Source organism: Numenius arquata, chromosome 9, assembly GCF_964106895.1.
Source record: "Numenius arquata chromosome 9, bNumArq3.hap1.1, whole genome shotgun sequence".
Classification (NCBI taxonomy): domain Eukaryota; kingdom Metazoa; phylum Chordata; class Aves; order Charadriiformes; family Scolopacidae; genus Numenius; species Numenius arquata.
This window is the reverse complement of record NC_133584.1, coordinates 54,081,315-54,096,852: the sequence shown is the minus strand read 5'-3', so window position 1 is coordinate 54,096,852 and position 15,538 is coordinate 54,081,315. Positions and strand designations below refer to the sequence as shown.

Below are 15,538 nucleotides of genomic sequence, written 5' to 3'. Positions count from 1 at the left end.
AGAGAGACCTGCATTGTCTGTACTTGTACTTTGAACAATTTTCCTATATGCTTGTACCTTACAAACTTGCCATCGCATTGCATATCTCAGCGAAAACCACTTTTGTCTGTCGTATCCCTTTTTCATCAGTTCTGTCTCATTTAGTTCTGTGTCGACTCTATATGAGTGTTAATCCATCGAGCACATTTGGTGCTTTTATTATTTATTGTGGTGCTTAAGGAACAATCAGGAGTGGGATCTCTGTTTGGTACTGTACAGAGTAGCTGATACAGATTTACTTCTGAAATCAATATGTTGCATCTGACCTTTTGATACTGTACTTGAAAGACTAAGAATTGAAGCTGTGGGACAAACGTGCTGCGTTTTAGTATTAATATTAACTTAAAATTATTGGATATTTGAATGCCAAATTTTCATCATAAAATAGATTATATAAGGAAACAAACTTGAGTCTGAAGAAATAGCTTGTAAAACAACTTTGATAGGAATTTTAAAGTTACATTTCTTCAGTGAATATAAGGGTGTTCATACTGTGCTCTATAACTTTTGGTTTCTTGTCCTTGCTAAGTATTCTCTTATTATTTCTTGTTTGTGAAAATGTTGTTTCCTGCATTTTGAAGTAGTAATACAAATTTCTCTTAGCTCTCAAAAGCCATCCCCTTCGAGGGGAAAAAAAGGGAGATGGGGACCATGCTTGCATAAACGGAGATATAGAAGTCAGAAAAAGTTGTCGGTCCAGGAAAAACAGATTTGAAACTTTGAATCAGAGTTTATTGTTTGATCAGCTAGTAAACAGGTATGTGGGGATACTTCAGTTGTATTCACAAAGCATCTTAATGATTTTTTTAAAAGTTAGAAAACCCTGTCTTCCAGTGCCATCTGTGTGTTTTACTGTGGGAATGTTTCAGCGCTGAGGCAAGCTAGGCTGTGGTTTGAGTTACAGGCTGGGTCCTGTGCTGTAACTGCCTGTGTTATCCATCCTGTAAATGCAAAGCAACTCACCAGACTTCCACTGGGGAGTAAGTTACTCTGTGTTTACACCCAGATAAACCTGTGTACGTTGGCGGTTATTGCGGAGCGGCTGACAGGCTGTAAATCCACACCCTAGTTTGTCTCTTAGTAACCTGTTCATGTAGTGATACCCTCAGTGTGATGTAAGTTGGTGATTAGCAGCAATGCTTGGAAGCTTTCTAGATTTTACTTGTATGGTTTTGATCACAAAATATCAAAAGTTTGTAGCTTTCTTTTTTTTTTGGTTTTTTTTTTTTTTTTTTTACCATTTGTTAGTAATTCACATAGGGTGGATGTCACTTTTTTGCATTTACTGTGCAGACAAAGTAGGTCAGAGAGGGAGGCACGGTCTGGTCTGAGCATAGGAATGGGAGCCAGAAATACTTTTTGTGAAGTATTATTTCTGTGTGACCCTGGGCAGGTCACTTAATATGTCTCAATTTTCCCACCTGTAAAATGGGTTTTTAATAGTCACATCTGTGAGAGACTGCTTGCTCTAGTGCTTGGAAAATGATTTAAACATAAGCATTTAATTGCCAAGTATGATCTTTATTGTTAAATGTATTCTGTTGAATCATTTATTAATTTAATTTTCTTTTTCAATTTACTCAGTAACTACTTGGTATCAGTTTACAAATTTATATTGAGTTACATTTATTTTTCTAGTTGCAGTTGAATCTCCCTCTCCTCATCAACAATAGGAAAAGTCTACCATGAAGATTGTAATTTGATAAGATCATGGTACTGAAGTCTATATATGAACTTATACTGATAACAGTGTGTCCCATAATCATTGGAGGTTTTTTAAGAACAGGTTAGACAAATGTCTGTCAGGAATGATTAAGGTATTGTGTAGCTTGTTCTTGCCTGGCAGAGCTGGTGGACTTTTCAAGGTCCCCTCCAACCCTGTTTTCTTTGATAGCAAACTATAGCATGATTTTACTTGGAGTGGTTATATCAAACATCACAGATATTTTAGAAAAATTGGTTAAAATTGAGAGGGGTGCTCATAATGAAATCTTAACTTTACTGACTTCTGTCACTAGAAATTCCATTGACTTTTTTCTAGGCAGGATTTCACCCTTTAGATTTACTTTGAAACAATTTTAAAGAAAGGAAGTGAAAGTTTCTGCCTTCTTACAATTATTATAAAATTATAGTAGAATTCCAGTGGAAATCTACCATAATTGCTATGGAGAGCAGTAACTTGGTGTTCAGGACAGGTGGCCAAATAATTGACTTGGCCTGGCTAATACTCTGTTGTTTTCTTCCTTAGCAATGAAGCATCTTGGCCAAGGTTATTATTTATACACCACCATTGTTTTGACAGCTGTTTACAAATACTTTTGATAATGAAAATGCAGACTAATTAAATAGTAGATGAGAAATGGTAGAGTAGTGAGGTCAAATAATGAATGATGAAATTCTATGTGTTACAGATTTAACATTTGAAAAAAAAAAAATAATCCTTTGTGTATTAACTGTCTTTCTGAGGCCAGGGTAAGGAGCTGTAGAGCTTATGGGGTGGAGGCATTAATTGCTTTCCCAATATTATAATTATGTAGGTAAAAAGCTTTACGTTCTTATTCTGCAAACTTATTCTTAGCTGACACCTAATCTAACATCTAAGCAATTACAGATTTATATACTACAATTTACACTGAGCAAAAAAGTTTTTTTAATGTTTTTTTAAAATGCTACAGCCCAATTTGAACCCCAAATTTCAATAGCATCAGCATTTCTTCTTTTGCATACTCCATAGTTTATATTCTGTAGGTTCATCTTTCAGTTCTCTTTATTATGGTTGGTTCTGTAGTTAATTAATAGATTCAACTAGCTATCCTAAAATGTTCAGATTTTAATTCATTTGTGTATTTAGTTGACTTTTAGACTCTAGAATAACCATAACAGACCATAGAATTAGGTATGTTAAGTGGTTGGATGCTATGTAAGAAGTTCTGCATGTCTACTGTTCTAAGACTGATTTTTTTTTTTTGGTTGTTTTTTTGTTAAATGTTGCATATATTTTAGTACTGCTGAAGCTGTCCTACAGGAAATGGATAATATTAACATCAGGAGAAACAGGCGGTCTGGAGAAGTAGAACGGCTACGGATGTGGACAGATACAGAATTTGTAAGTGCAGAGTGTCTCAGGTCTTGGATAAAAGTAATATTGGGGGGAGCGTGTTTGTTTTTGCAATCTCCATACATTTGTCTGTAGCTGTGTCAAAAGGCTTCAGATCCTCTTCAGTGGATAATATTAAAAAAACTTGATAAATTCAGAACAAAATTCAGAGATCATGTGAAACTAAATCATGCTTTCTTTATTGATAAATCGACTGCTGTGCTCTCATGGTGTTCTGTGACGGTTCTCCTTTGGTTTGAAGCACACTGGTAGTCTGAAAACAGGACCGGGGACTGACTTTGTTCCCTAAAACAGCTTGATACTGATGTTAACTATGTATTACATGGACTAGGTACTATCTGAGAGACTTATTTTACCACGTATTAAATGAGACTGCCTTTGTAGTCTACCTGTGGAGGGAAAAAGACTTGTTGGAAGACATGTAGTCTACCCGTTGGAAAAAGACTTGGGTGCTAGAGTGGAGTATTACTTACTGAGCTGTGGGCTAACACTGTGGGTGGCATGGGATGACAGTACTGATCAGAGTGTATGTGAATTTTATTCCAGGAAAACATGGATATGTATTCTCGAGTGAAAAGAAGAAGGAAGTCACTGAGGAGAAATAGCTATGGGATTCAGAACCACCATGAAGTGTCCACAGAAGGGGAAGAAGAAGGTATGGGTTGTAAAGAATTCTAAGGGTTTTGTCTGAAATACTTATGAAACAAAGCTCTCATCAACATAAGATAGCAGTATGTTGCTACAGAAAGTGGTTTGGTTTTGGATCTGGAATTGGAGTTACTAAATAGACCAATTAACAAGACTATTGCAAATAAGTACATATTAAAGGATTCATCCTCTTGTGAAGGAGGAGAAGTTTTAGGGATCTATACATTGTTTACTTTAAATGAAAGTTTATCTGAAAGTAGCAGACCAAAGCCTGGATTCTAGATGTTTATATACTCCATTCCCTTACTCTTGCTTTCTGTAACACTAAGCAATTGGAGCTTTCCTTATATTCCGTATAACAGTCCTCTCATGGAAGCCAGGATGTGATGCATGTAGTCTACAACTATGCGTGTTCTAACTGACTTGGTATTTCTCATATGCTAGGTGGCAGTTACCAGAAGGAATGTGTAATAGTCAGTTCTGTGTCCTTCCTCTGGGGAAGGTACTAATTAAAGTCTCTGTTTTCTAGCCATCTACTGAATTTTAGAAGGCATACAACTGTATTTGAAATTCTACCTTCTTTTAAAAATTTGGATGAAAATGGCCAGCGGGTTCGAAAAGTATTCAGAAAGAAGGGATTCTGGCTAACTTTGGCACGATCAAGAGCATGCTTGGCTTCCTTCAGAAATCAGACTCAGACTTTGGGGATCCATACAGGGTTCAGTGTAGCGTGTCTCGATTTTGAACTGAAACTGCCATTAGAGGGATGGTCTGTCCCAATTAATAAGAATGCAGGCTTAATACTGAGATCCATGGACAGAAATTCTGATCCTGTTAGTAGATGGACCTTGGTGGTACCTTTACACATTGTGTTCGTTTGCTTTGTGCAAAAATGCTACTGTGAATCGTAAAGTTGTACTTATTTTCATACTGTGTCAAATGCTTGATTTTCCAAGGCCCCTATGGGAAAAGAGAAGAAAGGCATTATTCTTAATTTGAAGGATAATTACTGAAGGAGAAAGATAGTTTAGAAGTGATATTTGAAGTACTTTACAACTAAAACTAATTTGACTACATTTATTTTTCTTTCTGTTGCTATTCCAGAACCTTCTGTGGGAAACTAGAAGGAAGTTAGACAATGTGCTGTAGATTTATCTTGGTCTTCAAATTTCCAGTGATTTGCCAATTAGTGTAAATTAATAAGAAGGGAATGATTCTCCGTGTCTATTACAATTTATTTTTAGGATAAAGGATAGCTCTGGCATCAAGTAGAAGTGTTCTGAAAATATTTTTTCTCCCCCAACAGAGTCTCAGGAAGAAGATGGAGATATAGAAGTAGAAGAAGCTGAGGGAGAAGAAAATGATCGGCCATATAATCTCAGACAGAGAAAAACTGTTGAAAGATACCAGGCCCCTCCAATAGGTGAGGAACTAGACGGTCCTCATGCAGTTCTGCTCTAGTGACCTCCACGAATACCATGGGTGTTGGAAGGGAGAAGTTGGATGACTGCTCCTGATCCCTGACAGAGTTCCCATGCAGCACTCGGTGACTTCCGTCTCACCTCTGTTTCTGTTCACCATGTGAATAGGATTGCTGAGACACTATCTATCAACTCGTCAATGGTGGTGGCATTGCCAGTGTGTGCTGCCTCATTGAACTTTGGCAAGTACTGCCATGTGCTGGGCTCAGGGTTGGAGGTGGATGTGCTGGGCGGGATTTAGGTCAAGCAATAGTTGACAGAAGTTGAATTCAGAAAGTAGTCTAAGAAATTACATAGAAAAAATTGTTACTGTTATGCCCGCTTCTCTTCTTGAGTGGTAAGCCTAATTCGTAACTGTAGGTAAATTGCATAGCAGCAATATTGAAACTTCTTGCCTAGATGAGAAATTTAGAATAGACTAATTCAGTTGAAAGGGACCTACGATGATCATCCAGCCCAACTGTCTGACCACTTCAGGGCTGACCAAAAGTTAAAGCATGTTAGGTTTGACTTACCTTCACCCTCCCAGTTCTTTTCTTAATTTGAGTGGTCAGAGAAACCAGCGATAACATTATTGGTAAAGCAATAATAGTCGAGCAATTTTGCGCTGCATTTAAATTACTTCATTATTCTTTTGTAATTGATGTTACAAACCTGTACCTTCTCTTACTCAGTGCCAGCTCATCAAAAAAAGAGGGAGAATACGCTGTTCGATATTCACAGATCTCCTGCAAGAAGAAGCCATATCAGGTAAATGTCAGTCTTCTGGTACACAGTTGTTTGCTTTCCCTCAGTACATTTCTGTTAGCTTTTGATTTGCAAAACATTCTGGAGTGAGTTGTAACAGTTGGTTCATGTGTGTGCGTGGGTCGTGAATTGGATCTTAGGTTCAGATCCTGATCAACATACTAAGATGAATTTCATAGCACTTCATAATACCAGTAGAAGCTTTGTAACAAACAGACTGGAAACAGGCACGCTGCAAAGAGAGTTGCTGTTCTACACCGTGTTTTTTTCTTTAAAGGTGTATGTTTAGTGTTTTAATCTAATGCAGTGCTTTAACAAATATTCCCTTTCTATTCTACAAAAATAAACAGATCAGGGTAATGTTTTTTTGTTTTTTTCCAGTTCAAATTTCATCCAAGTAATAATAACAATTTAATAAAATATTTACCAAGCATCATTTTCGACTGTCTTGTGTCAGAAAAGTCTGGAATGCAGCAGGCTGTCTTGGAAACTGTCAATAGGCTTTATTTAACAAAATAAATGAGATCAGAGCTTAATACATTTTATAAAAGAAATAAACTTACTGAAAACTTCAAAAAGATAAATCTGTCCATGAACAGAATTCAAGTAAACAAATGCTAGTCTCAGCTGAAACTCATATCTTGCTGCTCAATTTAATGGCATATTGGAAATATGAAAAGTAAATAAAATGATAGCAGAATCTTACGGTTCTACAAGTTTATTTGTAATATAAATAACCTTTAATTTTGAAGAGGTTTTTTTTGGGTCTTAAAGTGCATATGACATTTTGTTGGGTAATCTCAGGGTTTGTACTTGCTAGTAAGATACAAAGAGTGTGAAAGCGTCCCTTCAGCTTTAACATGCTCATTGCTCCACTGTCAGTTTTTCCTTTCTTGACAGGACACTGTCATAAAAATTATTCCTAATTGCATGATATTCTCTTTGATATGTTTTCAAATGTATCTAATTTTGGTCATCAAACAGTAAAACTGATTGACCTTTGGCAAAAAACAGCTTATCAGTGCACTATTGTGTTCATACAAATGATGCAGCTCAATATATTCACTAAAAATACCAGAATTTTTACTACTTCATGCAGAAAAGAGCCAACTTTTTTCAAACTGAACACCTTTTTGTACAGAAGATGTAATGTACTTTCTCAAATATTTCTGAAATACTCAGTTTTCTGAAATACTGTCATACTAAAAGAAGAAGTGGTTTATGCAGACTTTGAGTAGTATTTTATACTTAGATTCAGAGCAGAAGCTAAACTGCTGTACGAGTGTTTTGTGAAACTGTTCGGCTGTTCAGAATTAATGACCTCATAAAAAGAGACCATATGCTTCAGGAAGTATGGAATTTTTTTCAAAGAATATTTAAAGGGAAGCATGAATTTGACTAAGGAGATCTTGATTATTCTGTTATGTTGGAGGTGGCTAAAGCGGTTGGAAGCTTTCCTAATTCCAGTTGCTGTCTGATGAACTTCAGCAGCTTCTTGATTGCGTACTCGATCATACTTGCTGAGGTAACACGGACAGGACCACGTATCTTAACGGGGGTCTACTGTTCTAGTAGAGTTAATGTTGAAATCAGATATTTCCGTGACGCTAAAAGATGCTATTCCCCTTCTAGATTATTTTGATGCCTAATTAATAAAACTAAAATTTGCATGCATCTTAACCCTGAACAGTACTGTATGTGCTGCTTCACTTTTGTTTTTATAAAAGAATCAGAACGTGCTGTTCTGCTGCAAAACGGACTGAGTTTTATGTTTATTTTGCTACTTCAATAGGAGAAAGAAGCATGCGATTCACAGCAGTGATACAACCTCTTCAGATGAAGAACGTTTTGAAAGAAGAAAATCTAAAAGCATGGCCAGAGCAAGAAATAGGTATGAAAACATCCTTGGTCTTTAGGAAGCTTTGATTTTTATTATTCAGCAGAAAAAAAAGCAAAACTATGCTATAACATACTGTCAGTTCTGCAGACTCTTTTGATTCCACCTATGATTACCTGCAGACACAGTGTAAGAAGATTGCTGGTTATATATTAACATAGATTTTGAAGTCTTATGAGTAGACAGTTAACAATAGCGATAAAAAGATGGAGAGATAAGAATATCTGATTCGGTTGAGTTATAAGACAAACAACTTATATCGGTTAAAATGGATTTTTATTCTTGGTATTACTTGGTCCCAGTTAGTTCAGTTGTACTCCCAGTACTAGCTCTTATTCTTCCATCTCCCTGTTGTGTGATGATATGTGCATTCTACACACTCGGTGCATATTTTTTTGACCTTACATTTATTCCCCAGTTACCTGAAAGTGGAAGATCTATAAGGAGTATCAGTAAATTTACTTACAGCCACAGAAACATTTGGAAAACTGAACAGAAAAATAAGTGTTTTCTCATCTTACTTTTTCCCCTCTCTTCCTGTTTGCAATACCATTTATTTTTCCAACCTGAAGAATTCCAAAGATGTGCAGCTACTAAAATGTAGTTCCAAGTGTAAGCTGTATCTTTCTTCTTCCCTTTAACTGTGTATTTGACTTGACGTAGTATCTGTGTAAGGGCTTAAAGCTTCTTTGTATACACTAAGAAGCTTGAACAGGTGGATGTGAGTAGCAGCTGATCTGCAAGAAATAAAAATATTTCCTTTCTTTGGACCCTAGTGAGCTATTTTTTTTTAAAATTATTTTCCTTGTACTGTTAATCCTTTTCTTACCATACTGAACTTATGCAGTTCATCACTGCCGGTGGAGAGTGTCCTGTTCTTTTGGTCAATGTTGTTTCTTTTGTGTTTAATCAAAATAGTCAGTGCAGCCTAGTTCTCCAGATTGAAGTATCTGTATGGAAGCATAAAATTGTCTTTATGTTTAAGGAACTTCCAGATAGACAAGAATAATTCCAAAATAAAAATGTTTGTTTTGATTATCTTATCAGTCCAGGAAGGTTGTCTCTTTAGGTAGTAGAAGGCTTTTAGTCTCTTGATTCTTCCCATTCCAGCAAAATGATGAAAACAGAACAATATTTATTTGGTGGCTTTCTTTTATTTTTGTTGAACAGATGCCTGCCTTTAAACTTTAGAGCAGAAGACTTAGCTAGTGGAATCCTGCGAGAACGTGTCAAAGTTGGGGCAAGTTTGGCTGATGTTGACCCTATGATTGTTGATAAATCGGTAGGTTTTGTTAACACATTTTATTCTTCTTCCCCCAATTATGCATAACCAGAATTCACCACAGCCTCTCATTAGAGTTGAAGTAAATTCATAATAAGCTGACTGATCTTTTTTGTTGTTTTTTTTTTCCTAAAGCTGTTACCTCTTTATTCCTTTGGGCTACAAAGCGCTTGCTTTGGGCCTGTAGGTAATCAACAGGCTGCATACACATTGTAAATAAACCAAGATATCATTTGCTCAACTGTATTTCTCTGTTTACAGTCAGTTTTTGATTACTTGTAGTAGTAGAAATTAGGATATGCTGAGCAGTGCAGAAATCACAAGTGCTGACCACCTGGGTTGGTTAACTCAGTGCGAGCCATATACTTACTCAGAAACAAGGATGTGCAGTAGCTTATGGTGTGTGTTGTGCAGAAGCTGCTGAATTATTACTAGAGCTGAACTGTTGTCCTGAAGTACTTTGACTGTATGCACATTATGCTGGGCCTGAGCTTAAAAATGCTCTCAGACTTAGGCTGGATCTCTCTAGATGTCCAGGCATCCCTGGCACAGTCAATTTGAGAACCAGATAAATCTCATGTGGGCAGCCAAGAGTTGACTTTCTTAACCTTTTTTACGCTTTCAAAATGCAGGGAACTCCTGTTGATAAATGCAATGTTGTTTGTCATTTGTTTTCAAAGATGTTATAAAATAAACAAAGGTACTTTTGTGGAAAGCTATTACAGTATATGCTTTATTTTGCTTTTTTTTCTAAGGTGCGTTTTGATAGTATAGGGGGATTGAGCCATCATATCCTTGCGCTTAAGGAAATGGTAGTGTTTCCTCTTCTCTATCCAGAAATATTTGAAAAATTCAAAATTCAGCCACCAAGGTAGGTGTATTTACTCTTATTGTTGTATTTTATTTTACTAAGCTCTTGAGAATGCTTCACTTGAAAACACATAGGAGATTGATTCTTTCCTTCAAGTGTTTACAGTTCAAATAGACTTACATGTTTGCTACCCCACTTGTCTATTAGAATGTAATAAGTGGGATGAAGAGTTACAAAAATCTAGTTTATTTTTCTTGTGGTAGGAAGGTAAACTTTGTGATTTGGTCAAAGAAAGAATTCTCAAGTGTTCTATTTAGTAGTACCTTGCCTTTTTTTGCCATTATGTTATCAAGTATTTTACTAAATCAAACTAAATGCTGATGTTTCTTTTATAGAAGTAATCTCAATAATGTTATGTTATGGTTTTAATATTTATTAATCGGGCATTTTGGTATGTGATTTAAATGGGTACACATAATCTAAGTAAATTAAATTTGGGGATATTTCTGTCATTTAAAGGAAGTACATCTCTTCAAAGAAGTAGCAAACACTGATTCAGGTATTATCTAAGATTTAATATTTAAGGGGATATTTAACTAGTGTAAAACAATCCTTTAGAAGCTTAATATGCCTTTGATTAATGTTCTCTACAAAGGAAAGATTTACTGATTTGAAAGTATAAAACAAACTTAGATTTTTATGAAGTCATGTTGAATACACTAAATAATAATACTAGAACCTAAAGTCTTTCTTCTCCAGGCTCCCTGTCTTCATTATAAAATTTGACTTGGAGTTTTTCAGGAGACATAAAATAAGTTTGTGACTGTGTTGATCCATTTATCTTCAGGGGCTGTTTATTCTATGGTCCTCCTGGAACAGGTAAAACCTTGGTAGCTAGAGCTCTAGCTAATGAATGCAGTCAAGGAGACAAAAAGGTGGCTTTCTTTATGAGGAAAGGAGCAGACTGTCTCAGTAAGTGGGTTGGTGAATCTGAACGTCAGCTTCGACTCCTTTTTGATCAGGTTAGAAAAAAATACATATTTTTTCCCATAATTTCTCTGTATGTTGTTTTTTGTGTTTTCAATAGCCAAAGTTATTTGCACTTGAAACTAAATGACTGTAAATTTTCTTAGATTGGGCAATATTTGTCCAAATTATATATTTAGATGAAAAAATAGAGTAATGCTGACAACATTTTTCTTGCTCTTCAAACTGGGAGGAGGAAGTCACTTGGCTTGTCTGTTAATGAAGCAAAGTAGTTTTGGTAAAAATTGAAAAAAAATAGTAAATCAGTGACTTCGAGTTTGACTGGTATGTTCAAGATAAATGCTACATAGAGCAGGATGCAGGATTGCATCAGCTGTGTATTTTTTGGTGTACTTATGTGACTTGGAAGATGATGGACAGGAGAGAGTCACATAAAGCAGTGAAATGCAGTTACTCAAACAGAAGCTGTTTTCAGACATGTCTAAACAAACAGGTTATGGGAAGATAAGATGCTGTTTTCTGTGACTGAGTATAAAGTGTCTCAGTTTGTCTTTAATCTCTCCAGCACCCAGTAAAACTGATACACTGGTGCCATCTTGCTTATTCAAAGGAGAATGCAGTCTTTTTTTGCTTTATCTGAAACAGGACTGTGGTTGAAAATGCAGTTTTCTTTTCAGACTGTACACCTTTTAACAAAGGTGTCTTAATATATGTGCTAGTTTAGCATGCTAATGCTTTGTAATAAAACCTAACTGTTTTCAATGTTGATGGATATTAATTCAATAATTATGAATTAACAGTGAATTCAATTTTTTGTTTTGCATACCAGGCATACTTGATGAGACCCTCTATAATCTTTTTCGATGAAATAGATGGCTTGGCTCCAGTTCGTTCTAGTAGACAAGATCAGATTCACAGGTAATATTTCTCATATGCTACCATTATCTTGGTATATATGCTACATTATCTTGGTAAGATCTTAAGTGTAATTTTACTCAGTTCCCAAGAAAAGCTTCTACTTTTGCTTAAGGCCACTTACAGTAGAAAGGACAGATTGTTGAGTTTTTTTGGTGTCGAAACTCATTTTCTCAGTTCTTCAGTCATACTGTAATTTGCTGGGAATCGAATTGTAGTGGAGATTACTCTTCAGCCACATTATTAACTTCAAGATTTCCACAGCTTTTTTTTTGGTTGCTGGTTTCATACTGTAAATAGTTGGTCTGTTACCAGCCCAATAGAATAACCAGTTAAAAAAAAAAAAAAAAAAAGATGAATTGAATGTTCTATGAATGAATGGGAAACTCTTATCCTTTTAATTCTGGATAGAGTGATGTGCAAACTTCTCTTGAGTTGCTATTGTGTCATTTTTTTAAAACACGTCTTTACAAAGTTTACTGCTGGCTGAAATTTTTCCTGGCTGCCTTTAGTCTCAGTTCTGCTGCACTTTTTGTGGCTGTGCACTTTTATCTTCCGTTTTATACAGGGGGACATTTGTGTGTATCTCTCCCTCTGCTCAACTGAGAGGGAGAGAAGGGAAATTTTGGGGCCAGCAGACTGGAAGGTTTTGGGAACATGTGGCTTTCTCTTGGTGCACCTTTCTTCTGCCTGGTGCTGTGATTGCTCTAAACAGGATGATGCACACGCTGTGTAATGGAAGAGAACTTTTCAGAGCTGCAGTAAATGGCTTCCTGAGCTCACATTGCCCAAAACTTTTAAAGGAGGAAGTTTGAATTTGATGTAATCCTTACTGGCATCATAATATTCAGTACAGATTATATCAAAAGGGTCCTTCTTGCTTTGAGACTTGGAAGTTATGCCATGTTTTTTTTTTTTAACTTAACATTTTTTCTTTGAAATTATGAATGTTGCAGTTGAAAAGTAAAAATTCTTGCAGTATTCTCTATGCACTCTTTTTTTGAAAACTCTCTTTTAGCTCTATAGTGTCTACTCTTCTTGCCCTCATGGATGGACTGGATAATAGAGGTGAAATAGTTGTAATTGGTGCTACAAACAGACTGGATTCTATAGATCCTGCACTCAGGAGACCTGGTCGCTTTGACAGGGAATTTCTTTTCAACTTGCCTGATCAAAAGGTAAAACTTACAAAGGAGACTTATTAATAAATTTTTCTAGTATATTAAACATTTGAATGCCTGATAACCAAGCTTACGAAATAACAATATGCATTTTTAATTGTAAGAATGTTTTAATTTTAGGAAGACATTTTTAGTGAAAACAAATCAATAGTATACTTAAAATTGTATTGAACTTCAAATCTTCAGAATGCAAAGAGAGAGGTAAATTGTTCGCATTAAACTGAATTGCTTATCTAAAAACTCTGTTTTTATATAGATTTGTATAATGAGCCATAACTATTGGGGTTTTGGAAGTTGTGGCAAGAGAAAATAGCTTTTTTATCATGTAGACTGCTAAGCACCTAAAAATTGTACATGCAAAGCCAGATGTTATTGTAATGGCAACAGGAATGTTTCAGTTCCGTGTTCTAGACTTCTGTAAACTCAGCCATAATATTTCATGAATTTATACTTAAATTTACTTTGCGTATTGATACATGTATTCTATGGAATTTTAAATATTTTTGGAATTCATGTGGGTGTACTATGCTACTCAGCAATAAATAAATAAATTGCTGAGGCATTCAACAGTAGAAGCTGTTAATCATAGGTGCAGCAATTAAAAATTAAATTATAAAATTATGATAATTCCTACTACAACATTAGTTTTGATCAGTTCATGTATAATAATGTTGTTGATTAAACAGCAATTAAAATAAGTAACTGGCATACTGAAAAAATCACTGCTTATATATGAAATTAAAAAAGAAGGGAAAACCTTTGCTCTTGAGAGACTTTTGAGTACTGTGTTCTCCTTTAAAGTGTCTCTGGTCATGTCAAGAACAGGTAAAATAATTTTTTACTCACGTGAATAAATAGTATTTCTGTCTAAAAAATGTCGCTTGCTAATTTTGATCTCTCTTTTTTTTTTTTTTTTTTCTTTTTATCAGGCACGAAAGCACATTTTACAAATTCATACCAGGGATTGGAACCCCAAATTGTCAGATCCTTTCTTAGGAGAACTAGCTGAAAAATGTGTTGGTGAGTGTTTTGATGTTAGTATTTTTACTATAGATGCTTTCTCTTCTGTGTAAAACTCTGAAAGTATGTTAAATGTATCAGCAGGATGTTTTATTATTTTTACCTTTCTAAACTTCTGTACTTTCAGCAAAATTCTTTTTTTGTAATAACAAAATATGCTTCTGTCTTACTAAAACATGAAATGAATAGCTAGTAGTCATTTGGAAATACAATCATGTTTCCTTTCTGTAACATCACTGTCCTTATAGGGGATGCATACCCTCAAAGAGAAGCAAAATGAAGTGGGAATTGGAGTCTTTAGGTAGACTTCCCATTAAATTAGTATATTACAGAAGAGACAGGAAGACTTGGGGTTTTTCTACTTATGGAAGGAAAAAAAGATCAGTACTTGGTTTTGGGGTTTTTTGGGGGTTTTGTTTTGTGTCTTTTTTTTTTTAAATTTTTACTGACTGGCATGCTCTCCTCTGACAGAAATCCAACAAACTAACCAGCCTTTCTAGAGATGAATTTTTTCCGAGATTGTCAGCGCAGAACAACCCCAAAGTTTAGATATAGGCAGGGGGCAAAAATAAAGCACCACACCATGAGTACATTAGATATACCTTTGGAGCACCCAAAGACCTGCTGTACTGAATGGAAGATGGTTGTTCAAGATAAACCTGCTGCTTAAAAGCTAATCAGAAATAAACCCAAATATGTTATAGTGAATTTAACAGAGGAAGTGACCCTAAAACACACACCACAAACTCTTCTCGACAATTTGTCATGCAAAGATGCGTCCTCTGTCAGTCATCTGCTTGGAGAAGCACTGAAGTTCTCAGAAAAAGGACATTCTCAAATATCTATGCATTGGAATCCATCATCAGAGAAATAAGAACTTTAAATTGAACATCAGTCCATTCAGTCAGCTACAGTACATCCGAATTATCCTCTTCATCCACAGGGACATCTATCATCGAAGCAGCATCCCTCCGCTTTTGATGCACAGACCTCAACATCTTCTGGTGAGGAGAAAACATAACTATCCAGCAAACTCCAGTTTAAGCTTTGCCGGGTGTAAGACAGCATGTGCCAAACCCATTTCATGTAAATTCTGCTTGAGTTGTGCAAAGACGTGGTGCTGCTTAGTGGGAGAGAGGGGCATAGATGGGATAAACCCCAGTTGTGTGAAAATTCACCATGTTTTTGTGATGAGAACACAATTATGTGTTTTAAAATTTCAGAGCGTAGGGAAAGCCATTTGTAGGTTTGACTGGAAGATGTTCTTTGCGCTCAGTAAAGCCTGTCAGTTCTGTGGAAAAGTCAGCTAACAAAAAGAAATACCCTTTTCTGTTTTCTTTGGCTTTCCTACTGTCCAGTTACTGTGCACTTGATTGTCTCCATTCTGTATCTGGGAATTTCCATGCATCCAA

At 35.7% G+C, this 15,538-nt stretch overlaps 1 protein-coding gene across 2 annotated transcripts in view; it reads left to right on the top strand.

Annotated features, from left to right (window-relative positions):
- Positions 1 to 15,538, top strand: part of ATAD2B (ATPase family AAA domain containing 2B) — a 77,013-nt gene that overhangs the window by 19,517 nt on the left and 41,958 nt on the right. For both annotated transcript variants that reach the window (XM_074152921.1, XM_074152920.1), the window contains 12 exons: positions 643 to 796; positions 3,043 to 3,145; positions 3,704 to 3,812; positions 5,112 to 5,228; positions 5,961 to 6,036; positions 7,826 to 7,924; positions 9,101 to 9,212; positions 9,968 to 10,083; positions 10,871 to 11,045; positions 11,840 to 11,928; positions 12,944 to 13,103; positions 14,036 to 14,126. In XM_074152921.1, coding sequence (XP_074009022.1) covers positions 643 to 796; positions 3,043 to 3,145; positions 3,704 to 3,812; positions 5,112 to 5,228; positions 5,961 to 6,036; positions 7,826 to 7,924; positions 9,101 to 9,212; positions 9,968 to 10,083; positions 10,871 to 11,045; positions 11,840 to 11,928; positions 12,944 to 13,103; positions 14,036 to 14,126 — 1,401 coding nt within the window. The remainder of the gene's footprint in view (positions 1 to 642; positions 797 to 3,042; positions 3,146 to 3,703; positions 3,813 to 5,111; positions 5,229 to 5,960; positions 6,037 to 7,825; positions 7,925 to 9,100; positions 9,213 to 9,967; positions 10,084 to 10,870; positions 11,046 to 11,839; positions 11,929 to 12,943; positions 13,104 to 14,035; positions 14,127 to 15,538) is intronic.